We start from the raw sequence: 26,715 nt of genomic DNA on the forward strand, positions 1-26,715 counted from the left end.
TCCCTCAAGGAAACAAAAAATGTTACCTGTGAAATACAGCTGTTACAGGCTGGGCATGGGTGAAATGAGAAGATACAAGGTACAGAAGGGCACTTAATCTAACACCAAATTTCCCTTCCCACTATCCCAGTAACATCCCCTCTACAACACATCTATTTTTTCCTTGTTGGTAGAAACACAAATCAGGAGTTAAAGAAGAAACAACCACCTACCTTCTCCAAACATGTACATCTGTTTCTAGTGCAAAAAGCAAGTCTGTCAAGAGCCGCTGGTGCATGGGAGACCATTTAAACTCTGGAATACGAAACATAGTTGTGCGTGGACCTGGACTAAACTGTCGTCGCTGCTCTTCCGTCATTGGCATTCCTCGAAATCCCAAGTCAACACGTAAATCCCTGTCTTGCTGGGTGACAGATCGACCCTGTACTGCCTACATCAACAAGAAGTTCAAAAATTATGTTAACTTTTTGTGACACGTTTTTGAATGGATCACAGAATTTGAGAAAGGATGGAGTAAAACTGGACTTGAGCACAAACTACAGGAGATACTGGTATTGTGAAGCAGGCGGTATCCTTCAGTAAAGGAGCTGCTCCAGTTCGAATCAGTCACCACTGAGGGCCTGAGCTGCCCTTCCTGTCGTCTGTTCCCAGTGTCTTACACTCAGGTTCTTCACTTAAAGTACTACAGAACAGGCCAAATGCAGCATCCACAAGGTCAGCAGTGACAAGACCTTCTTTATAGGAAACAACTATCCTTTTGTGCTAGTATCACAATTTTCTCAAAACACGGACAAACTACACAGGAATCAGTGCACTTTTAGACAGCTCCTCATTTTCAAAAATCAATTTATTTATTTGGTCTTTTTAGCAAGATCATTAGAGAATCAAGTCTAGTCCTCTAAATCTTATTTTGTCAATTTTGTTACACATTGTTAATTGGTTAACAGTTTTATGGATCCTCAGGACATCCTTTAGATTCTCTTAGCAGCTGGTGGATATGAATTTAATTCCCTTTCAACACCTACATAGTCATGACTGTTTCCACTTGGTGATTAAAGACAAAAGTAAAAGATACATACAGAGGATATGATGGAGAATACCGTGAAGGAAAAAGGAGTAGAGAACAAATGTTTTGACTGAATTTGAGGCAAATATTCATAACAACCAAAGTACTTATAATGTGCAACATCTCTGAAAGGAAGAAATAGAAAGTCTGATCCTTAAAATTATTTTAAAGTTACTTCAGATTAGCTTAAAATTGCAAAATAGAAAATATACTTGCTTTGCTCACTTATTCATTTTGTGATCTCAGCATACAGTTTTAAATCTGGACACTTAAAAGCAAAAAGACATTTACAAAATATTTGTGCTAGCAATGTAAAAATGGTCATAGCATTGGAGCTGAGCTGGAAAGCTTTCTACATCTTTAGTCTGATGTTTATCTTCTGCAGCCAGCATTTTGAGAGCAGGACAGGATTCCTTCATTCAGTTTGACCTATTGGGATCAAAATTGTTACTGTTGCTTTCACTTCCTGTGATTTTCTTGAAGTTATCTTTCAATGATTTTTTTTTTTTCTTAAACTTAACTAAGATTTGAATTTTTTGCATGAATCTTCTGCATAGTGCTTTCAATTCTATTTTCAGTCTTTCCTAGTCGGCACTATAAAAAAGTTAATTTTATATTCTTCAATATTTGATCTACTATTGATAAAGGCATTAACTCTTCTTAGAAGCAAGCAGGAATCCCCATCTCTACTTTGTTGTGCTGTTTGTTGCTTCCCTTCAGTTCATTTGAACAAAAGACAGCTCACTTCTAACTGGTAAGGTGGAGAGCTGGCTGTAGATCTGCTTTTAGAGAACTTGAGGTTAGCAACTTCATTCACTACCATTTGTTCTCTTTTGGGTACAACTACAGGTATTATAGTTGTCATGTCAGCAGCAGTAATGGTATCATAACCGTAACACAACAGGAGAGCTTTTATCTAGCCAATAACACTGAATTTGCAAGAATGGGCTTTGATGTGCATCGCATAAACCACCATGAAACCCAACAATCTGTACTTAGGTGGCCAGTCTTTAAGTCATTTTCAAGGGTTTTCAGTCATCTCAAAGAGATCAAATCTAACGTGGCAGTTCCCACGCATGCTGCCATCAAAACTCCAACCTCCAGCTCTACTGTAGATGTGTTAAAATTAACATTGCTCTTTACTCATGAAAACAATAATTACTGATTTATGTTTTATTTAATACATATTTCCACCTTTTCTATTAAGGTTAACTTATTGAAACAGAAAAGATTTAACTATGGACAGCTTACAGTTCACAAGGTATTTCAAAACACCCAAAGAAGATGTTAGAAGATTGTAACAATTCTAGTGTTTACACAGTTTATATTGTTTTTAAGAAAATTATTTAAAAGATATATTAATGGCTACAGACTTAAATCAGTTTGTTGTAGTTTTTCATTTATTTTAGTGGGAAATAACAGTAATTTAAGTACTCATGAAGAGTACAAAGTTCATAGATAATTTGCAGATTTAAATGTTATGTTAGGAATTTTGTGAGGAGCTATGAGCAAAACATTTGAAAAACATTTTGTTTCTCCTGTCTTACAGTGATCTGATAAAAGTTCATTTAGACTTATGTATCATTTAAATCCTAACAAATAACTGTAGGCTTGAGGAATTTATTTTTTTATAATGCAACTGTTTCAGGTGAAATTCATCAAGGAAAGAGGTTAAAGAACAAAGAAGTCCCAAAGTCACACCAACAGTGTGACTTCTCTACAGTAGACAGTACAAATTTTTTCAATAAAGATTTACCTTACCAATTCACTGTGTTTATGGGTGCATATATGTACATAGCAAGTGAATATTAGCATTTCACCCATCTTTTACCCTTTAAATAAATATCCACATTTCAAAATAAACCCTGACTGCTCCTTTTTCTTGCTGTCCTCCATTCATTCCATTCATCAGTTTCCATGTCTTAATTTTAAGATTTAAAATAAGGTGTTTGGCAACTGATACTCATAAATACACTATTCCTATCAAGAGCTTTCAGGGCTTATTCTTTATTACATGCAATGCTTTTAAATATAAGGATTCCTACAGAATGCTTGATAGGCTGTCCCTAATCTTCTGAGTATTTTCATAGTTTTGAAAAAAATACTTACAAGAGAACCCCAAACTTTTCTTACAATACCTGCCTAGGGAATGCAAAAGCTCCACTCACTTTTCTCTTCAAAACAGAGGCTCTTACCAGAGAAGAGAGACTTAGAAAAGAGCATTCCTTCTGTATGTCAGAACCCACTGGTTTGAGTAATTGTTTTTTGTTTGTTTGTTTAAGGGAAAGTATCTGTTTTGGAAACCATAGATGGTTTATATAAATTAAAATGTCCATTCACTGGAGGTTTTCTGAAAGTGTTGTCTCCCTGAAGAACAAAGAAGGCAGGCTGATCTGTGGTCTTTCATTAGATGACATCTACTTTGAGTGTACTTGAGTGTAACTCTGAAAGTCTTTCTTCTGACAACTTGCTAAACACTACACAGTACCAGACAGAGCAACTTTTGCAATCTTTGTTTGGCTATTCTTCCATAGTTTCAGGAAGCCTCCTAGAAGACAAATACTGGTGTACATACTGGATATATAGTCAACCAGTAAAGTCTGAAGGTAATCAATTAATTCACCTGATAACATGCTAAAAAGCAACCTTTGTTTATGTGCTACAGTCTCTGAACAATGCCACTGGGGAAATTAATCCTGTCCTTCAAAAGTTCAAAGTGATCCTATATTTTGCTATGTATACAGAGTACAAATTCTTTCAAAGGGTAGACTTCTGCCCTGGCCTTCCCAGTTTCAGAATGCAATGGCTCTCACAAAACCCAGTAATTTCTCAGAATTTTTTGGAGGCAGACCTAGACAAGAAAGGATCTCCAAGAAGAAAGTAGATACTTCTTTTATTAATCATCTCTGGTCTGGAAATAAAGTAGCAGTTTTTCTTCTGTTATCCCTAAGCCATTCCTTTGCTTATGTTAGAATCAAAACCAGAGATTATTTATGCCAGCATTCCTGTACAGGAAGAAAGACAGGGTAGTGAAGTGATGTAAGACTACACTCTGAGAAAGGCACAGCACCAGTAAAAAACACTTCAGTGTATATTTCATAGTAAAATATAGGTATTTCTAATCTTAAGACATACTAAAAAGAAAATCTACAGCAGAGTTCTAAGAGTATCAGTTGATCTGTCCAGAAGAACTAAGGAAAATGGATGACAGATACTCTTATCTAAGTTTTTTAAACTAAAGCATCCACAATTGCAATACGTATTTTCTATACTGACACGACAGCCTTCACAATCCTTACACATTATGACATTTTCAAAGCAAATAGGCTTGGGGGATGGACGTCTTTTATCTAATTAAAGAAATATACTTCAAACATCTCTCAGATTTCATACTATTAATTCACCCAGCAGCAACAAACAGTGATTACATCGAACACATACATGGCTACTGCACCTGAAACCTACCTGGGTTGTGGTAGTTGTCTGGATCTTTCGTATCTCCTTTCCTGCTTCCTTACCATCATCAGATCTTTCTGTATCTGATATTATACTTCCTCCATCAACACTAGGTACAGTTTTGCTACCAGAAGATTCTGTTTCAAGAGTTGTTGCAGTCATTTCAGCATATTCTAATCCTTTAGATGATGAAGCCAATTCTCTCTCAGAAATGCTACTCATTCCATCTGAAGTTGTGTGAATCTTGAACTCCTTGTCCTCTATTATACTTGAAGCACATGTTATATCTACACTACCCGTCATATGTGCAAGCAATCCCAAATCATCATTTACACCAAGATGCATCTGCGTTTCTTGCACATTTGGAATAGAAATGTGATTACTTGAAAGTTCAGGTAGAAGTTTTTCCTCTTGACTAGGTATTTTATCAAAGAGAAATGAGGTACTGTTAGTAGAAGGTTCATCTTTCTCATCAGCCAGAGTTATTAACGGACCATTATCTTTTTCCTCATTCTTCTTAATAATACCCACGCTTCCATGAACATTGTTTTGGAGCTTCTCAACAGCAGCACTATACACATTATCTAGAAGAGATTCAACTTCTACAAGTGCACCATTTTCTCCAGTTACCAGTGTCTCTGGTGATAAATCCATATCATCAAGCTTTACTTCAGTAGCTTCTACCTTTTCAGCTTTTATGTCAACTAAAAGGTCGTGAACTTCCACATGCACTCCTCCTCCTGGTCTCTCAGCACTTCCAAGCACATCATCTGGCACCTTTGTAGCCATGAGCAAGTCCCTTGTATCTGTACTGACAGGGTAATCCGTTTCACTTTCTGGACTTTGACTTTGTGAAAGGTCTTCTATCTCTCGAATTTCCATTCCACCTTTTGCTCCTGTTGTCTGAGAGGAAAGACCTGAGATAGTGCTCACATTCCCCTTCTTCCCCTTCTTAATATTTTCTTCCTCTTGCCTTTGATACTCTTCATACATTTTTGCTAGATACTCCTTGTGTGCCTCATATGTGACCTTTAAAAGAAAAGAACAGATTACAGGGATGAATGCCTATCCATGAAAGAATGATGAATATCGATATGGATGAATGAATATCCATGAACTTGGACAAAAACTAACAAGAATCTTAACAACATACCACATATTGCTTACAAATTGTTTCACAGCAAAGGACCTAGGACAACGACAAAGAAATGCCACCTTGCCATTATGGAGGTAGCCACCAGATGGCACTAAATCACTTTACATCTTTTACTGTAGTGCCAGTGCCTTTGGGGGAGTTACCAGAATTTAAAACCCATGCACGAGTCATTTCTTACCTTGGAATGAGCTATAGAAAGAGTATCCACCCACACTCTCCAGCCTCCCCATTCATATTTTATTGCATGATACAAGAGAATACGGAAAATGTTGTAAACCATCTCTGTGATCTTCTGCTCTTCAGAGTTCTTAGGGTTAATGTATCCCAGAGAAAACATCCAGTCCTGCCACACTGAACACTGAAGTAAACATCTAAAGTGAAATAATTAGGTCAAAATATATCCAAAGAGAACTTCTTTATTTTAACATTATGATGGTTAAAATAGGAGGAACATTTCCTCTGAACACCAATCCAATAGTACAAAGAAACTTAAAAATACTTGGGGATTAATAAAAATTTTAAGTATATTCTAAACAGAAGAACCCAATATTAGTTGGTGAACTAAAAAAAAAAACCTATGACATCTATTTTCTATATATTCCATTTAATATACAGTATAAAACTCTATATGGAGTATAACAGATTGCTACTACCCACACATTAAGGATGAGAAAATACTATTTGTAGTGACATACCTTCTGTTTTCACGGCTGTTACTAAAGAGCTTTATCATGTCAGATAAGAACAAACGTCGAACTTCCATCAGCTCTGCACTTGGCGTGGAGTTTTTTAACAGTGTTGCCACCACCTTAAGAATCACTTTGAAAGAATAAAATAGATACGTAACACATTTTAACTGCATTAAAAAACAAACAAAAAAACCCACAAACAAACAAACAAACAAAAAACAAAAAACAAAACAAAACAAAAAAAAAAAACACACAAAAAACCAACCACCACCACCACAAAAAAAACCAAACAACAAGAAAACCCACCAAAACCTGCTGACAGATACTAATGAAAGTAGTAACTGAAACCCATATGTATTTGAGACAGACGAATTGTTCTTGCTTCCTGAACCATATTCTTTCAAAAAACACCACAGCCACTAGGTTTTGTCATAGAACCATACAAAACCTCTAGGATTTATCATACAAACATAATATATTGTCCTTACTTGGATTCTGAATTTTCACTGTCGAATCTGGCTCCGGGTGTGGTTTATGAACAACTTGAGTGCACACTTGTTCTGTCAAAATCTGAAACAGAATATTAATTTCATTTTACCATTTTTAATTAAGTGTTGCAGCATTTCTTTGTTTATTTTAAAATTTGTTAAGTACACTTACCACATTGTAACTTCATATAAAACATTTTTCTGAAAATTTTTTATTCTTGAAGAATGGAAATGAGCAATTCCTCTACACAAGGATCAAGATTTTAATGGTTGCAAAGTGGCTGGTTAATAAAATTTTTAGTAAGCTTATTAAATATACAATAATTGTGGTTTAAAGATATTTCATTCATATTCCTCATAGTGTTACACACTCACAGATTAAAAATTCTTCCATAAGCATTATACATCAAAAGTTATTCTCATACATTCCATCCATAACCAAACCCAACAATTCTTAAAAGTGGGTTTGGTTTTCTCCAGCTGGGAAAGAGGAACGGTCACAGGCAGCATTCCATAGGAATAATCCTGGGGCTTCACATAACAAACAAGAGAGATCATTCTACTGTTTCATGAATTGTACCTGACGAACTAGTTAATTTGTATTGAGGCAACATTCCAGATCTTTCATGCTGGGATACCCTTCACCTGTTGTATGTTTGCAACTTTATTTTTAAGAACAAGATAAAAAATTAACAATATTAACATGGGATTCTCTGGAAGTATATTAAAGCAAATATATTTCAAAATAGAATAATTTCATCAGTGATTCTTATTTATTTTAAAGCAGAACTTTAGCTAATCCATTAATTAATAATCAAATTAAAGCTAGTTTTAAACATAATATCTTTGAATAGGTCTTTACACATTGGTATTTAAAACAGAAAGCAAATATGCCTCTGCTTTCTATAAGAGAACATGGAAAATATCTACATTAGTTCCTCCGTAAATCTTTTGTACTTATGGCACTTAACTCCTTTTTCTCCTCCTCTAGTTATTTTTTTCATATGTAAATATCTGAGGATGCTGGATTCAAGTAGCACTTTAATTTTGTCACTGAGTCATGTATTTTCTGGGAATACCAATCACAGAATCTCTCAGAAATCTGAATGCAGGGACATTTAGACTATGAGACCAAAATGGTCAAATAACACAGGACATGTGCAATAAAAAAAGAACTTGACATCTGAGTAAGTCATTAGCAAACAGATGATGTTTAGGTTTTACAATCACAGGAGAACATTTTCTACATCACTCTGACTCAGAATCCCAAATACCAACCACTCCTTTAATCTTCCAGTCTTTCTAGAACCAGTCCTAAGTATCTAGCCATTTCACCTCTTTATGACCAAATAAAAAAAAAAAAGTCTTTCTCCTGCATAAGATCCTCAGAAATTGCAAAAGATTCAATTCTAAGTCACCGTTTTTAAAATAACTGAAAATTGGATGTGATCTTTATGCATTTGCAGGCATGAGTACATAGGTTTTGACCAACCTGACATTTACAGCATTCTGCTTTAATAAAATTTTTCATCATTAAAACTGGAGTTTCTACAAGAAATTGGTAGTTGAATGTTTTGAGGTCGCATTCACTTGCCTTGAGCAGTATCTGTTTCATAAAAGTGGTCATGTTCAGTTATCATTTTGGTACACTATCAGCAAAACTAGTTAAAAGCAGCACTTCTCCAAATTTTGTAAACTTGAAAGGAATGGCTCAGAAAAAGAAAAAAAGGTATCTCTTTGGCTCCAGTACTTTCCATTTCAATGGAAACAAGCAAACAATGGAGGAGTGAGAGCAATTGGAGGCCTTTTTGTTGTTGTTGAAAGTGATGAACATCAGAATGTCTTCCATCAGCCTTTGTAATGCTGTAAGTGGAAAGTTTTATAGAGACTATGTACAAGGAATGACATTGTTCATAGAAATATCCAAAGCATGGCAAAATACTTTCTGAACCAGACTTGCTTTCTTAAAATTTCTATCTAAAATTTTCTCAAAAGTCTTGAGATCAGAATACTGTAAAGCACACAGTCACAATTTATTATAATTAAGTCATAATTTTTACAACAGAGATGCCAATCTCTATGTTTAATAATTTGTACCTCATAAAGAGTGTTATAGGTTGTAACAGTCACTGTATTTGTATGCAGCATCAACCGTTCTCCGAGAAGCGTGAAAAGACTGTGAGTATGCATTATTTCCACCTTTCGCCTGGAAGAAAAAATATAAACATTAGGAAATTGCCAAGCATACTCAACATTTTAAGTAAATGCAAAAAAAAAGCCCCAAAGCCAAATATTTTGATATTTTGAATTTATACAAAAAATTTAAGATCTTTCCCAATATGAATGCAATTGTAATTCTCACCCTCCATGATTTTCACAGTGAAAAAGACAAAGGAAAACCTTTCTGTCTTACTCAGGCTGAGAGAATTCAAGAGGTTCACAGGCTGGCTAAAATGTGAACAGTGCAGAACTTATCTTTTGTCACTCTCTCAAGGACTCAGGACAATCCAACCCTAGATCTGCCAACATAAATACTGACAGATTTATCAGTACTGCCATTCTATTTACATGGCATTCTCTCATGCAGACAAAAACAATTCTATCATGGAATAACATATGTTACGACGCAAAGGAAATAAAGTCCTGAAAAGTTATGAAATTCCAAGTGATTAAAGCAAATTTTACAGCTAGGACAAAAATCTACTCAAATCTTGAAAAGCAGAGAAGAAAGAAGCTCACATCAGTGTATTCTACCTGTCCCAAAACACTACTCTTTCAAAACTGGATATAACATAATAAATAGAGTAATTGTCATAAATTGCATCACTAAGTTTATCTATTACTGTCATGAATATTAAATAAATATTATTCAAACTAATTACTAATCTATATTCAAGCAGCAGAAAAATATAAGATACAGTAAATTTTCTGAAAAAATTTATGTATTCAAAAGCTAAGAAATTCCCTTTTCATGATTACTGATGATAATACCACAGCCTTAAATTACATAGATTCATTCTAGAACTTTTAAAATTAATACATTACATTATAATCTTCAAATAACCACAAACGAGAGAGGCAACAACTTGTAACATTGTATACTCTTCTGTCCACAGAAGCAAGTTCACAGGTTACTCATGAGGAAAAACTACAGGTAGTGAACCTTGTGAGCTGTGATGTTGCACACGGAAGTGAAAATTGATTGGAAGGTTTAAACATGTAGATAAAACCCAAATGTAAATAATAGACTATGATTTCAGTGGTGGCATAGAAAGAATCAAAGATGGCAGAGAAGGCAAAGAACAAGATTTTGCCAGCTCTTCAGGCTAGACAAGGTAGTCTATCATCAGGGATCACAAATAAAAATCAATTAAGTTATTCAGGCTCTCATCTAACACATTATTGGTCACTTCTCTGAAGAATCAATTACCTCCACTCTACTGCTTGACCTGCGTTGAATGTATATGAACTACAGCAATGGTAATTGGTTTTGTACCTACACACTTGGTGTTAATAATGTATTGCTTCAGATTTCATAAATTGCATTAAAACATCTCTTTATGCACTTTAGTGTATTAATACACAATGCTTGTTTCCTGTGCTGTGAAACAGGAATTAAAGTGTTTTATAATTTTATAATCACTAAGAATTTTGTAGTTGACCACAATTTAATAAAATCGTTTTTATGCACACATATGTATGTATGCAAATAGGCACACCTCACAAGCACTAGTTGTAAGATATGAAAATGGGGGGGAGCATTTTTACTTGCTGAAATCTACATAATATGTGGATGTTTATAGATATCCAGAGGTCTGAAAATTAAAACCAAAGAAACAAACTTCAAAAGTTATGAAGAATATTCAAGTGGATTTCAGTCACTTCAGTTACATGAAAAATGAAGTAAACTTGGTGATAAGTACTTACTTTCACTCAACAATTGAAACTACACTGACATATCCAAAATAAGAAGTAGAAGCTAAGGAGTGGGAAATGAATTTTCAGCTTCTGAAAAATGACACTTCTTTTTCTGTCATGTTCCTCTGACAGAGTTTGCTACTTGATTTACTGGATAAGCAATAAATATTTTAAACAAATGTACTTATGTGGACACAACTAGGCTTCTGTATCTTACTTAATCCAACTTCTATCAATGTGAATGATTCTTAGTAGGTAATGTTTGAAAAGCCCTTGGAGATTCTTGAGTGGACTATCAATTTGCTTTATTAATTCCCTGAAAACTATTTGGCTTGCTGGATTCAAAAAGAAAAATCCCATCTGGGAGCATATTCTCAGCTAACTGTCTCTCAATTATACAGTCAGACTTTATTGATCTTACTGAGAAAAGCGTGTCTAGCAATCCCGCACTCTGGCTAGACTCCCAGCTCCTTTCCCTTCTGAGGAGGTTTTACACGATGAAGTTTCTAGTGAAGGACACTGCAAATTCTTGCACCGCAGAGTCTCCCACTGGAATATTGTTCTGGGTCAACCCCAGCAGGAAGCTAAACATTGCATGTAAAAGGGGAAAAGTGAGTGGCACATCAGGCTTTTTAGTTCTTTCTTAACATCAAAATATGGAAGATGAGATTAAGTACATCTATTTTGTGACACCAGTTCTTTTTAAATGTGAATGTTTCTTACTGCCGCATTTTATATGCAAATGTTTCTTGCATAGAGGTATGTAGTTCCAGCCTTTTGTCATGACCATTTACTTAGTCTGTTTGCTTTTCCTTCTGAAACTTTCCCATGTGAATAACATATTCTTCTGTTTCCATTTTCCCATCATATTAAAGCTATTTTTAAAAGTACTGCCCTGAAACTTTTATTGCAATGACAACGAAAATTCCAGCAACAAACTTTTGATGCCACTCATGTTTCCTGTTGCCAGTAACTGAACATGCAATATACATTTATAAAAAGTATTTTTGAAATGTTTTTTTTTCAATTGTTTTAAGACTTGAATTCCATTTGTTAGACAATCATTGTATCTTTTTAATCACCATCTCAGTAAGAAGTTAACTGGAAAATTAATTTTATCCCAGTGTATAAAGGTCACAAAGTGTGCAAATTATTAATCAGAAAACCTAAAAATTCTATCTTACATAGTTTCTAAAGACTGTCAAAGAATATACAGTAATCATGACAAGAAGAATTGTGAACTTAAATTCACCACTACAAAAATTTTAAAACTAGACTTACTTATGACCCAAGTGTTTAAGAAAATATCCAAGCACCTTCAAAGCTTGCACCCATATACTCTCACTTTTGGAAGCCAATAACTTATAAATTACTCTAAAAAAGAAAAAGAAACACAACAAGTTTTTTTTCGGTTTATTACTAAACATCACATAGATTGTATTTCACTGAAGAGTGATATTTCTTGATAAATAAAACTACAAAAAAAGCAATTGACACAAAATGGAAAGATATACTGAAAGCACCAAGAACAGCATGAAAATTTGATTATGAATTCTTTAGGTTACAGACATGTCTTTTGGCTCAGTTGAAAGTTTTATGACAGAAGGCAACAATCTTATCTTATAATTCTACCTTGGAACAATCAGATAAAGAACAGCCAGAGCAGCTGTAGCTTAAGACAAGAGAAGCAGATTGGAGCACACCCTGGAGTTTCTTACAATACCTGGAAGCTACTGAAAATCTCTTTTCATTCTTAAAACCCCTACACAGGACAGGGTACCTGCATCTAATCACAGGGTATTCATACTGTAATCTCATTATCAAAAGTAAAACACAGCAATATGTTTCACAAATGTTAGCCTGGAGAAAAGGAGGCTGAGGGAAGACCTTATCACTGTCTACAACTACCTGAAAGGAGGTTGTAGCAAGGTGGTTGTTGGTCTCTTCTACCAGGTAACAAGACGAGACGAAATGGCCTCAAGTTGTATCAGGAGAGGTTTAGATTGGATATTAGGAAAAATTCTTCACAGAAAGGGTTGTGAGGCATTGGAACAGGCTTCCCAGGGAAGTGGTTGAGTCACATGTAGATATGACACTTAGGAACATGGTTTAGTGCTGCACTTGGCAGTGTTAGGTTAATGGTTTGACTTGATCATCTTAAAGGTCTTTTCCAACCAAAACCATTCTCTGATTCTATAACAGAATCCCATGTACACTTACAAAGCTGCATCCTCATTGCATCAACATTTGGAACAGAATGAAAAATAAACACTCTGGTTTTAAATCCTGGATAAAAAAGCCCTCAACATTTAACTAATTTAGCTTATTACTTATTTAATTGATATTATTGGTTTCTGTGAAAAGTCTACAGTCTTTCAGAAAGGAAACCAGCCTTGATTTAACAGCATCAAAATACAGAAAATATTAGCCTCCCACTGGACTGTTCTTCAAAAAATTTTTAAATTTATATTTTACTTTCCCATTTGAATTAGCTGAGCTTCAGCTTTTACCCATTCTTCTTAGTCTTTCTCCACTAAAGAGTGCTTTAGTAGACAATATCTTCCACTTTTGAAAGGACCTCCTCCATTTTCAAGTGACCTCTGAGGCTTCTGTCTTCTGATAACATAAGCAGATGAACCCCTAATGCTATGTAAGGCTTTTTTTTTTTTGAATGCATAAATGTTGCAGTTCTGCACATTCTCTCCACTTGTTCAGCACAGACTTTTAAACACAGAGACTGCACCAAAGAATTTTAATATTGGTACCACAAATCCTCTAGATCAGTTTTATGCTTTGTTGTGTCAGGAGGGGAATTCTGTCTGAATACAGACAACTATAGGCAGAAAACAAAGTCCTAATCATGAGTACAATGAGTCTTCAATTGGTATCTAAAACTCTTTGAATGACCATGCAAGTATCTGTATGAAGACCTTAATATTTTGGCAAAACTTAATTTATTAGATAGTAGATTTCACCCCATGCCCATTATATAAGCCCCTTGAATTTTCTGAAGTATTTTCAGAATGGCACAAAATAAAATTATATAGTAAATATTAAATTATTAACATGAAAATTATTCATCTCTGAAAAAAGCTGCATTACCACATTAGGCCTAAGAAAACAAAAAAAACCCAAACATTTCTCTGGGAACTGTCAGTTATTAGTTTTACTGTCAAATAGATGAACATATGAATTCTACAGAAAGTTTTCTTAATCTTTTCAGAAAGAATTTGAGAAGTTAGGGTATGATTTCTCTTGTTTACCTCTGCTTCACTCCAGATTATGTTAAAAATCTGAAGGCAGAATATGTAAAATTATTCTAAGATAAACACTTGGCTTTTTGATTCATCTTTATATTCTATTTGAATTATATATTCTATTAAATATATTAAAGATTATACAATCTATTTGAGATTGAGAAGCAAGTACGACAGTACATTTACCTTCAAGTATCATAATGATAACCTTAAGTGGAAGATTTTTTCCTCTGAGCTATCAAAAACACTCTGGTTTTGACAAAAAATACAGCCCAAGTTAATAAAATTGCAGTTTGAACGATCAGCAAGTGTGATATTTATGTGAAAAAGAAGCAATCTGGAGAGTGATGATAGTGGAACTACTTTTAAGATATTTTCTCACTTCACTATCTTACCGTATCCCATTTCTCTGATCAAAGGCAGGTATCATGGATGCTGGATGTTCGGACATCAGTGCCACTAGCAGCTGCAGTACATCATGAATATTTTCATCCTGTGTGACAAGCATCAATGTTATTCTACAAACTAACCTTGACAACAGGCTTCCCATAGAGCTGGTACAATTGGTTACAGTAAAAGATAGGTAATTACAAAAATGTACCTCATGCATCGTTAATAAGTAATTTAATATGCTCTGTAGTTCATCTTCTTTCACTCCTCGATCCTAAAAAAAAAAAAAAAAACAAAAAACAGAGGGGCATTACTCAGAGAAAACACATTCTTTAAGTTTGGTTCAACAAAAACTTGGATCAAGTCAAATAATCCTACAATTTTTTCCTATTTGAACTCAAAGAAAATTCTCTCTTTCACTTCATTGGCTATTCAAACCAACACGAAGTCAGCCCTCTATTCCTGCTAGGAGAGACTTTTACAGTGTGGGCCTCCAGATGCTATAAACTACTGCTGCCACTCCTCCAGTCCCTGACTTAACCAGAAAAAAACAGGAGGTATAAGCCAGGCCAGAAAATACTGATTTTCAGTGTAGCCTTAAATAGCAGATTATACCTCAAAGACTAGTGTTCAGCTGTAACAGAGTCCTAGACCATTCCAACCAGTGGCAGGAAATAAAAACAAATGACAAAACAACAACAACAAAACCCATCACACCCAAAAAACCAACCAACAACAGCAATCAAACACACACACACAAAAAGGATAAAGCAATAACTGAATTTACAACTGCCATTACCTTTTTGGTTTGATCATGCAAGCATTTACAATCATATAAAAAAAAAGCCCAGATTCCTGAAAGATTCTAGAGTGCCATATACTATTTCTGCAAATACATTTAATAAAATATATATGGCATAGTTTGATGAGGTAAATAAGAAATATTGTATAGATCTACTACCTTTATGTTGATTACGAGTATGTGCATGGACATTAAAATTAAACAGAAACAGATACAATATCTGACAGGTATTACATATTTACTACTATGAAAAATCCTATTACATGCATGTAACAGATCTCAATGTTTTCCATCTGGAATTTTTACCTTCAATATAAGTTGTTTCAAAAACAGAAGCATAAATGCCCTTAGTGATATGATTTCTTTCTGTGAGGGCCGAGGACCATCTGGAAGAAGCAAAATATACCACATTTAAATATAAAATAATTCCTTTACTGACTGAAGCTTCTTAAGGAAATCACAGTTCCCATAACAGTTATAGTATTCTATTCATTATATAAGAGTACATATTTGCAAATGATATCATTTATAACCTTTCAGAATCACATTTTACAATACCATTATATTTAAGTGGTTTCATTTTGAAAAAAAGAAATCCATATATATTTATTTTTTTAAACAAAGACATAGCAAGATGAAAGGTAGTTAACAGGTCTAGACTCACACCAATTAAAATATATGATCTGTAGGGGTCTTCATATAAGCTAGCAGTTTCCATTCCCACTATAAGCAACTACTCTATCGATTAGATTTACTTAACCACCCTAACGTCAGTGCCAAATTCAAGATCAAAATTATTCTGTTGATTACACCAAGTTGAATTCCACTGAAAACACTGGGAATTTAAACTACTAGTAGAAGCAATACTGTGGACGTGTAAAAGGGTCTGAATCTCACCTAAAGTATGTGACAACAACTTGGAATAACTAAGTCAGTATGTTAAATACCATCTGAGTGAAATCCAACAAAGGAAGGATTAATGAAATATTAGCAGTTGCACTTACCTGTAGTAGAAAGAAGCTGTTTAACCAAAGAGAAGCTACCATCTGAATAAATATTAAATTTCAACCAGAAAAAAAACCAACACTCTAATCCATAATACTTTAAACAGTTGTGCTTGAGGAAGTATATTAGGAAAACAGAAGTATCTAAAAAATTGAATATGAAACAGAGCTCAAATAACCATATTCACTTGGACCTTGCTCTACTGTATTTTACATTGTCCCCTTTCATAAATAGTTCAGGTTGAACTGGAAATTCCTTTGTTAAGTTCCTACTTTTCAAACAGTGTGTGTTGTAATCTTAAATTTTGCACAGTGAAAATAAATTCATCAACCATTTCATAGTATGCTGATAAACATATGAAAGCTCAATAATGTTCTGTGTTTCCATATTATTTCCAATCCAGAAGAATGCAACTTTTTAATGAAGATTTTTTTATAGTCTCCGGTGCCACTCTTAGAAGTGAAGCCCCTGCTCTGCACACAGCAATTCAAGACTGAACAAGGGCAAACCTGAAGGTAAGTTTTATTTGTTTGACTATCAGGAACAAAAAGAATGGTTAATCCTCTCAAGTTTTCCTCCCTGTTTCAGCATGGAAACAGGAGAAATGGGTACTTTCCAGAAAGACACAAATAAATCTCAACATCCCCGCACCATCATGTGTAAAAACAGTAAGGATACTGTTGTAAAAAAACCTATCATATAGGCTTTAAAGATAAAGGAACAGGTTTATATCCATACATTCTAATGGCACTATGAAACATCTATTTCCCATTGTAAAAACAGAAGTAAGTTGGATTCTTTTGGTACTAGCTGCAACTACATTAAATATTCCATGTGTTTTTATGGCAATGGTGTGCTTCTAGCCAACAGCTATTTTTTTCCCTAATTCAAATGCAGATTCAACTCTAACTGCATCACAGAAATCTGTTTCTTTGCACACTGTCTTTCCTCCTACACCATGACAATATCTGAACACTAGGCCTAAAAACTGAGATATTTTGTCTTTTCTGGAAGATGGTAATTATAGAAAGAAAAAGCAGAACACTAGGACAATGGATTTTGGTAACAGAAATTTTATGGAAGGATTAAAAAAGAGCTACCCTAAATTAACCAGGAACATGTTCAAAGATATCTGAGTTTAATATTTCTTATTCACACACCCACTAGTTTCTCTGGAGATGTGCGAGAACCCTGAAAAGGGTTCTTCAACACGCAGAAGATACAAAAGGAGTTGTTGCTTGCAGGTTATATGTCAAGCAGGTGAAATGATACTTTATCCTTCAGTCCTCCAGTACTACTCATTCCTAGTATTTCGATTGTGTCTTCAGGATTCATTGCATTAGAATCAGTAAAAGGGGACAGCCTCTGCCCAAAAGACTATCAATCTAAAAAAATTAAAAGAGGACCAGTAGTGCCCCGCCAAAAAAAAAATAAAGGGTTGGAAAAACTAGAGGCTACATAACCAGTCGCTTGCTACAAATAGTAGACTGCAGCAACAGTAATGCAACAGTCATCTGACACAGATTGAATGGAATTAATCTGGGAATGGCAAAACTACATAAAAAGGATTTTCCACTATAACTGTTATGTCATCACACTTTTTTGCTTGATTACTAGTTGATGATTTACTTTAAAATATGCATTATTGACCAAACAATGGTATAATTTATTCTATTATTTAAAAATATATATCATACATACATATACTGAGGCAAAGAGAGACAAGTAAATCTTGTTTTTCAACTCAAACACTGAAACACTTTACTCTCTATTAATCTTTGTGCCCATCACTGGATCTGGACAATTTGGTGTCACCACCACTCAGAAACAGATAAACTGCACTGCTAAAGACTAAAACCAAACCCAAACCAAATCAACAACAAAGACAATTCTTTTAAGGTCTGCTACAGCAGCTCTAAGTCTCTAGTATAAAAAAAAAAAGCAATGTTCTTGTTAATTGCCAATGAGAAAGGATGCCTCCCCTATCCCACACCAAGATGAATCACAAAATCATTTCCTGCTTTTAGATTCTTTATGTATGTATTCATTGCAGATAGAACATGATTTGCATCAGATTTTTTTTAGTATACACTCATAATGAGAGTTAGCCCGTTTCAACCGGAGAAAAATAAATGAAAAAATTTATCCAATTCATCCTTGCAGCACAAAGCAATTATAGGGGCATAAACCAGAACTAATTAAGAGGGAATAAGTAAACACATTCACAAAGTACAATCAGTACTGGTGTCAAAAACTGATTGGGAGCTTTGAATAACAAAAATAGATATTTCTAATCCTGTCTTTATAAATAAAATGTGTTATCAGTTCTACAAGCAAGCAAATTTGACATTCTTCCACCTGGCTTTTTTATGTGTAAACAGCACAATTCACAATTTTTCTATTTCTTAAATTACTAAAACATGATATGGAGAGTTGAATCTCATCTCCATACATGCATAAATAACATCACATGTTATGTGGATCACAGAAGGACCTACTTGCTGTTGCAAAGCTAATGAGAAACGAGTTCCACTCTAACACGGCCCTTGAAACAAGTCTGCAAAACTTCTGTTCACAAGAACTATAGTTACTTTCTCCTTATAATAATTTTCATAATTCCTACTTAATTAGTTCATGTTCAAAAATGCTGGACGCCGAAAATGTTCTTGAAAACTATATGTAACAGGAATTAACTTGGACATTAACAACAATACATTCTCTAGCAGGAAGCAAGATCCCACTCATGAAAGTCTGTTCGGAGTAAGAGTTGGGAAGCAAACAGGAATCACTAGGAGATAAAAATAAATGCTTGGCCAACAGCTCAAGAATGAACTACATTACTCAGTAGGCTGGAACTTAAAATGCACATTTCTGTCATGCAACAATGAAGTCGCAAGTATATCATGGCAATGCTCTGCAATGAAGTCCAAAATTACAACTGAGGTTTAATACATTTCTGAGAGTTGTTAACAGTGAGTATTCCACGTTTTGTGGTGGGTTTTTTTGTTTGGCTTTTTTGGGGGGTTTTGTTGGTTCGTTGTTTTGTTGGTTTTTTTTTTCCCCCTCCACAACATTTAGTTATTTTTCTGTTATTGCCTTCATTTTATGCTTTCTCACTACTGTACCACTGCTGGTCCACCAGTATTTTCAGAGAATACCATGCAGTTGGCAAGTAATTGCAATGATGACTTATCAAGACAGGGTTAATACAAAAATTAAAGTATCCAATAGTTAGTAGATATCCAAAGATGAGATAAAGAAAAAATGTTTAAATTTTTCTCTGTTGCTTTGATATTAAAAATGTATGTGTTTTGCCCATTCTGAAAGACACTCCCAGCTTGGCTTTTCCTTAAATATCAGTCTAGTATATACTTTGAAAAGACAAAACATCAAAGAAGAGCTAAGACCAGTAGCATAGTACTAAGACATCTTTGGCACCTTGAAGTATTATCATTGAAATGCACCATCTACCATAGTAAGATAAAGAGTTAAATCTCTCCCCACTTAGCCTCTTATTCATTCCCAAAATCCACAAAAGGAAATAATTATGGGAAGAAGTAATACAATTTTAGCCAATTTTTACTCAATTGCCTGCTTCACTGTGTCTTTGAATGCTCCAAATGTTGGACAACCCTACAATCCTCTCCCACCTTCACATCTTATTGTCTATAGTTCAACACAATGTTAAAGTCATGCACGTGGCAAACCAAAAGAATAGCTATAACCATAGTTCAAGTGTAAAATGTAAAATATAGGACAGTTTAGAGATTCTTTCTTGTAGAAGTTGGTTTGACTTTTTCTGATCTTCATGACCTGAAAATTCACAAGTTTACTTTTAGTATACTCTTAATAAATCACAAGTCACTTTTGTCCTGCCACCTTGTTATAACTAGGAATTTAATTAATTAAAAAAACACCACAAACATACCACCAAAATAAAAAAAAGTAAAACTCATCATTTTAAACAGAAAACTTGCCACCACTATGTAGATATATATCTAAAATATTAAACCTACTAAAAATAATTGTAAAGCAAGCTGATAAGTACAAATTTTGAAAAAAAATGTTTCTAGTACTTCAAAAGGAAACAAAACAACACAAATTTAGTATATTGAATCCAAGAAGAAATATCAGTTTGAAACAGGAAAACAATAATGAAAGAGAAGATACAAAATCAAATTTGAAATAAATATTCGAGCCTTTTAAATAATGCAAAACATTTACGTCTTCTCTTTTATAAGCTGAATACCAGGAGAAGCAAGGGGAAAGTTCCATTTTTTAAGTAAATGGCATTAGACAAATGGAGAGCTTCAATATTGAGCCACTTTGGCTTTAAACAATGTATATTAAACTGTCGGTACAGAAAACTCACCCACTTTGTACTTCATTAAGACAGGGGAAAGCAATAAAACTTTGAAGCAGCATAACTGTCTGCAAGTAATAGTAAATCAAACAACTAATACTAAAAAGTGTTTCAGTATCTCTGCAGAACAAACAATATGCCTAAAAGACAGGAAAGCATCATACTACTAAAATGTCTAGATGAATAAGCTTACTTTCTAATATGATAGCAAATTATTTGAAGGCACTTTAACATATCCAGTCAAATTTTGGATATTGGCAAGATATCCATTAAAATCTTCTTCAGATCTGAAAAGTCTGATGTGATGTTACCTTAGAGTTTCAGTTGCCTCTGATAAGGGAATATCAGATGCCATTTTTTTGCACTATGACATTTTTCTGTTTCTTACAGTAAAATTACTGCTCATTGACAATGGGTCCTGTTTTTTTTTTTCATTTTGAAATATCAAATACTACTTAAAATGCAGCCACTCTAACACTCACATAATTGTATTTTTACAGTGTGAGTTTCTTGCTTTTACAAATTTCTTCATACACATTATTCTATATTTTATCAAATGATAAAATTTTCAGCTATGTGTGGCAGTAGTGGCTGTATGCAGGCTAATAAAAATCAACACAAAACCAAAACCCTGGAACAGTTAACTTTTGAAATATGAGGATTGGTGAAGTTATGAGTCGCTGAAAACAGAGATGGACAGAAAAAAAAGCATTAAGCATATTAACTACAGCTCCTTATAGTATTCTAAGACTGCAATCCTGAATCAGCCAGACCTACATACCACATCGGCAGACTGCACTTAATGTTAAAAGAAAGAGCATCTGGTGAAGAAAAGTAATGTAATATCCAGGTGATTCAACATTTTGAAAAATTTTCAGGACTTCTATCAATTGAAACTAATTAATGTGAATTTGACAAAAAACTTATATAAAATTAAGTTAATATGACATTAAATTTAGTAACCCATCACCTCAGCAATTATTGTATTTCCACAGTCATTTGCTTGCAAATCACCACAGTGATTACAGCTCTATTAGTCAGAAGCAGAAGCTCCCTATGAAATAATAACAAAAAAAGTCCTAGTGAAGATTTGCATGGTGAAAATTCCACAGCTATGCTGGATTTGCATTGCTGTTCCAGTGATCTTGCTCCCTGGTAAGCTGACTTTAACTCAACACAGGAAAAGCCATTTTACAGACAGAAGAGTACTACAAAATACTTTCTTAGAGATGTATCAATTACATGGGACTAAGGAACAGGGAGGAAGGAAAAAGGTTGTAATTAACCTTTTTAAAAAATAAGGACCATTCAGAAACCTAACTAAAACAAAAAAAAAAAGGAGAAAATTCAGATATAGTGGATAACATATATTTGCAACATATGCATGGCCTCACAGTTTATTAGCAGTAACTGTAATTTTTGTTGTCACGCTGCTACAGCAAACAACCAGTAACTTACACTATCTGATTACTTTTCAGAGATCTACCTGTTTGCCTTTGTCAGAAAAAAAAAACGTAATATTATCTGGAATTGACATAAATGAGAAGTGAACGTACTATATCCTTAAAATAGGTAAGAATGAAAGAAGAGATAGGAAAGTAAAACAGACATATGTATGCTAATTTAGAGTTAACTGATTCATCTCTCATTCCTAATTTTGTGTCCTTGTGTACTCCCATGCCTTCTGTTCAGATTTTGATGAATACATCATACACTTTTTTCTAGCTATTCAACTGGCATTACATATGCAAATACTCAAAAAACACAGCTAACTGCAGAGGGGCAGATCTGGGCAAGATAAAAACAAGTCATACCTCCTGCAGAAAGAAATGTCATACTGTTTCTACGAAAGAGCAAGCCTAGCCAGAGGCAAGTCTGTAATATGCAACACATTTTCAAAGTGGTGTTGGGTGCTAGTATCATGACACAGAAGTACAGGAATTCTTTAATTAAAAACAAACCAACCAACCAAAAACAACAACAACAAAAAACAACAACGACCAACCACCCCCTCCTCCGCCAACCCAAAAAGAATTACAGCAATAACAAGCAGACAAAATTATCAAACTTATAGTCTCAAACTAGTTGAGCAATTTTCCAGGTCTCTGTCTAGGTGTAAATAATATGGTTGACATTTGGAAAGTTCACTTCCCAACAACTGGTCATTCAACAGTCACAAACGCAATGCACATATTATAAGCTGATCAGCTGAGTTTTTAACATCCTGATTCCACCCTGAACTCAGGTATGGTCAGCTTGTCTGATAGTAAAGTTGCAACTATGCAGCACAACCATGTAACCCCCAATGGAGTTGAGCTCTGAAAGCAGGAAGCTGGATGAAGTCAGTCACAGGGTAGGATTCAGCTCAGTCCAACATCTACGGACATCTACAGTGAAGTTGCCAACACATAGGACTAACTTCTAACATTCCCCTGAAGTCAGTGAAGATCAAATCAATATAGCCAGTGGAGTTTAGTAAGCAACCATCTTTCCAACTAAATAGATCTCAAGGCTCTGTCAACTAGGGGTAGGACACAGCTTCCCAAACAGACTCATCACTGTAACTTGACATGCCATAGGTAACCAACATATCTACACAGAACAAGCAGATTTGACTAAAATGATGGCAGAAACCCATATTCAGGCAATTGATTCCTGCATTCCACTGCCTATAATCACCAGACATCTAGCTCAGATGGAGACATATTCATTGTAGGTGCCAAAAATGAACTTAATTCCATTTTGGCAAAAGGAATCCAGAACCAGTGTAAGTAGAAAATATCCTTTTCACTGACATTACAGTTAACCTGATATTACAAAACTTTTCATTCAAATAAACAGTGAACGGAAACACAGTTTGCTTTTGCTGGGTATTTTTAATAATTTTATGAAGAACATTGTTCATCTAAATTGTAGTATGAAAGAGCTGTAAATCAGGTCTCAGCTCCAACAGCAGCTCTTTCTGTGAGCCTCAACAAGTTACAACTTCACCACCTATTAGGATACCTAATCTAGGATAAGAATTGTTCCTTCCATTTTAATTTATTAAAAGAAAATATTGAAGAAAACCCCTATGCATACAGCTCACTTACAATTGAAGAATTATCCAATAACTTACATATGTCACATTGTTAAATATTTGGATATATGACAGCAGTAAAACATCCCTCAATTATTCAATTTCTCAGCATGACAGTAATAGTTACAGAATAAAGATAGTTAATAAGTTCCCCTGTATGAATTACTTTTTAAGAGACTTCCAGCCAAATCCTCACTGCTTTACACAAGTAGTCAGCTAACAGTAATGACATTACAGCTGCAGTGTGTAGGATTAGAATGGTTTGATGCTCTGGTTAATACACATCTGTTACATGAAGTGTTTAGCCTGTATGTATTATTGTATTTTCTTGTTGCTGTCATTCAGTGCTTCCCGAGCTAAGCTAAATGCACGACTATAAGCAAAATTAAATCAATCTCTATTTTATAAGGGCAGAGAAAAAGATACTATTAAACTGGAAATATAGCTTCAGAAACCTCAGCAGTGAGAACTAGAAGCTTCCACTCTGTTTTCAAGGTCTCTTAACATTAACAATCATTCAAACCCCACAAAGCTTTCCTTGGCATATGAAATCCACTTAACATTTCCTCTCTGTTACAGAAGAAGAAAAATAAGTTATTTTAATGTATTTCCTAAAGTATGCCCACATAAGTATATACTAAGCCAGTGAAGACCAGAGTTGGAATCTTCTGGGAATGCAGATATATGCATAGGGAACTATAAGAGGTGTATGATACACCAAAAGTATAATACTTGCATAGTCCTTCTACTGTTGACCACTGGTACTGATTATTGCCATTTACTTATGTTTTTGTCTACAGATCCAAGGAGCTTTCATACATTTATAAATCTTCCTATACAAGAAATGCTTGTATTTTCTTTCTAGTGGATTGCACTTACCTAATCCTTTAGGAGTAATGCCACTGCTATCAGCAGGATTAACCACCCAGTAGTAGTATTTCAGTGTGTGCATTAACTGTAGTACTGTTCCCACTCTGCGTATGGTGTTATAGATCGTAGCAGTTCCAATGAATTCAGCTGACAAGTAGGTATACAAAGAAAGTTGCACCTGAAAAATGAAGTAGTTATACACATAAATGGAATGTATGCGTTAATATGCTTAATTTGCAGGTTTTTTAAGATTTACTTTGGATCTGGTATGAAAAAACTAAAAAATAATTACAAACAACTTCGGGCAGGTACTGGACTGACATCTGGAATGAGCTCCAGAGGTTCCTTCCAACCTAAATTTTCTGTGATTCTATGATTTATGTCACAATAAATGTACTGGTTTGTTTTCTATTTTGGCTTTTTAAACTACAAGTATATATTATCAGATTATAGAACAGAGTCACTTTTCACTTTGGTACACTTTCCTCAACTGTGATTATTTAGGAAAACAACTACTTAATTATCACCAGAGATGAGTGATAACTTTTTCACAGTTTCTATCAAACCAAAATACCTAATCTGAATTAAAAGGGAAGTTTATGCAAAAGTGTAAAAAAAAGAGGATATCTTACCTTTTGCTTAGAAACAAAATTACATACATATGCTTATTCTTTAGGAAAACAATAAAATACTGTAACACAGCCATTGAAAAAGAGACTGCATTTCTAGAAACAGTATTTTAATAGTATTAGCCAGAATCTTAGGCAAGAATGTAACTGCTTTTAGAAACCTATAAAAGACACTGGAAACAATATTTAAGTGGAATATAGACTTCATGATCTAAAAAAACACCCCACTTTGTTATTAACATATTTTAAAATAAAAAAGAATTAGAAACCTAAGTACCATGGTATAAAACAATACTTATAGGAGAGTGATAATATAATTCAAGCACACAATTACCTTTGCAGGGGTGTGTATCCAGATAGCAGGATTAAACAGGATGTGATCACATAATTGCTTCAGCAGTGGTGCTCCATGAGACAATCCGTCCAAATATTTCGCAAACGACAAAAATTGTTCCAGAACTGCTCTGGTTATATGAACTCTAGATGACTGGAGAAAAATAATCAGAAAGAGCAAAGATAAAGAAAAATCTCCTTCCTTAATATACTTAGAGCAGAAATATGGTGTTATATTTTCACCAGGTTCATCTTTACTAAATACGTGCAACCTCATACATTTTTATGTCATTGAATATGAATGGAAAGTAAGAACAAATATCAGCAACTTATACTGTCTAATAATAGTAATGGTCTTTATGATGGTTACCTTTAACAGGTTAAAAATATTCATCAATAATTGGGGTTATTTTTTGTTGTTGGTAGTCGCTTTGTTGTTGGTTTGTGGTTTTTGTTGTTGTTGTCGTTTATTTGTTTTGTAATAATCCAGCCAGGATTCTATATTTAACAGCACAGCGCCTTGAGAATGTAGTCTGAAGTCCTTAACTCTTCTTCAGTTAATTATGCATCTTACTGGAATTGGGTTTCTCAGTATGTAAACACACATTACTGGTAGACTTGCTTTTGTTTCTTAAACATAAGCAGGTATTTGAAGGATCCGGGTTACAGGTCTCCTTAATTTTCAAGAGAGTTCTTCAGTTTCTTAGCATATGTTATAAAATCACTGTTGATACCTGCTCCTTTGCAGTAATAGGGCATGTGGACCTTAACAAACTTCTTTATACGCTAAGTTAACAAAAGGAACTACCAAAAACAACCAACCAGCCAACAACAACAACAAAAACCCACAACATGAAACATCCTTCTCCTTGCCTTCTCTAAAATTGTTTCAATTACTTTTAATGCTGTAAGTACTGTTTGGGAACATGCAGACTTGTTATTTTTAGAGATGAAGTCCATTTGTCCGTAAAAAAAGCTCAGCCTGGATGCTGAGTTTCCTCTAGTTTGTACATCACAACTCACAATAAATAGTCTGCAACTAATAAGAACAAAAATGTTATTTTGAAGTTAAGTCAGGGCGAAAAAAAAAAAAAAGCTTTCTGATCACATGCAAATGAACAACAGATAATTTACAAATAATAAAATAGAGTCTGGCTAGGAAACAAAAGGATTTTTTCCGACCATGTGTGCTAACTGAAGATAAGCACATACTG

At 34.3% G+C, this 26,715-nt stretch overlaps 1 protein-coding gene across 2 annotated transcripts in view; it reads right to left on the minus strand.

Moving 5' to 3' along the window:
• The window catches only part of NBEA (neurobeachin), a 490,666-nt gene that overhangs the window by 328,034 nt on the left and 135,917 nt on the right, over positions 1-26,715 (minus strand). For both annotated transcript variants that reach the window (XM_082063608.1, XM_082063609.1), the window contains exons 12-23: positions 25,503-25,655; positions 24,549-24,717; positions 15,529-15,608; positions 14,632-14,694; positions 14,426-14,523; positions 12,055-12,147; positions 8,953-9,061; positions 6,856-6,937; positions 6,374-6,497; positions 5,857-6,049; positions 4,532-5,551; positions 213-430 (exon numbers count right to left, since the gene is read on the minus strand). In XM_082063608.1, coding sequence (XP_081919734.1) covers positions 213-430; positions 4,532-5,551; positions 5,857-6,049; positions 6,374-6,497; positions 6,856-6,937; positions 8,953-9,061; positions 12,055-12,147; positions 14,426-14,523; positions 14,632-14,694; positions 15,529-15,608; positions 24,549-24,717; positions 25,503-25,655 — 2,402 coding nt within the window. The remainder of the gene's footprint in view (positions 1-212; positions 431-4,531; positions 5,552-5,856; positions 6,050-6,373; positions 6,498-6,855; positions 6,938-8,952; positions 9,062-12,054; positions 12,148-14,425; positions 14,524-14,631; positions 14,695-15,528; positions 15,609-24,548; positions 24,718-25,502; positions 25,656-26,715) is intronic.

The sequence above is a fragment of the Streptopelia decaocto genome, assembly GCF_964273445.1.
Source record: "Streptopelia decaocto genome assembly, chromosome: 1".
NCBI lineage: Eukaryota > Metazoa > Chordata > Aves > Columbiformes > Columbidae > Streptopelia > Streptopelia decaocto.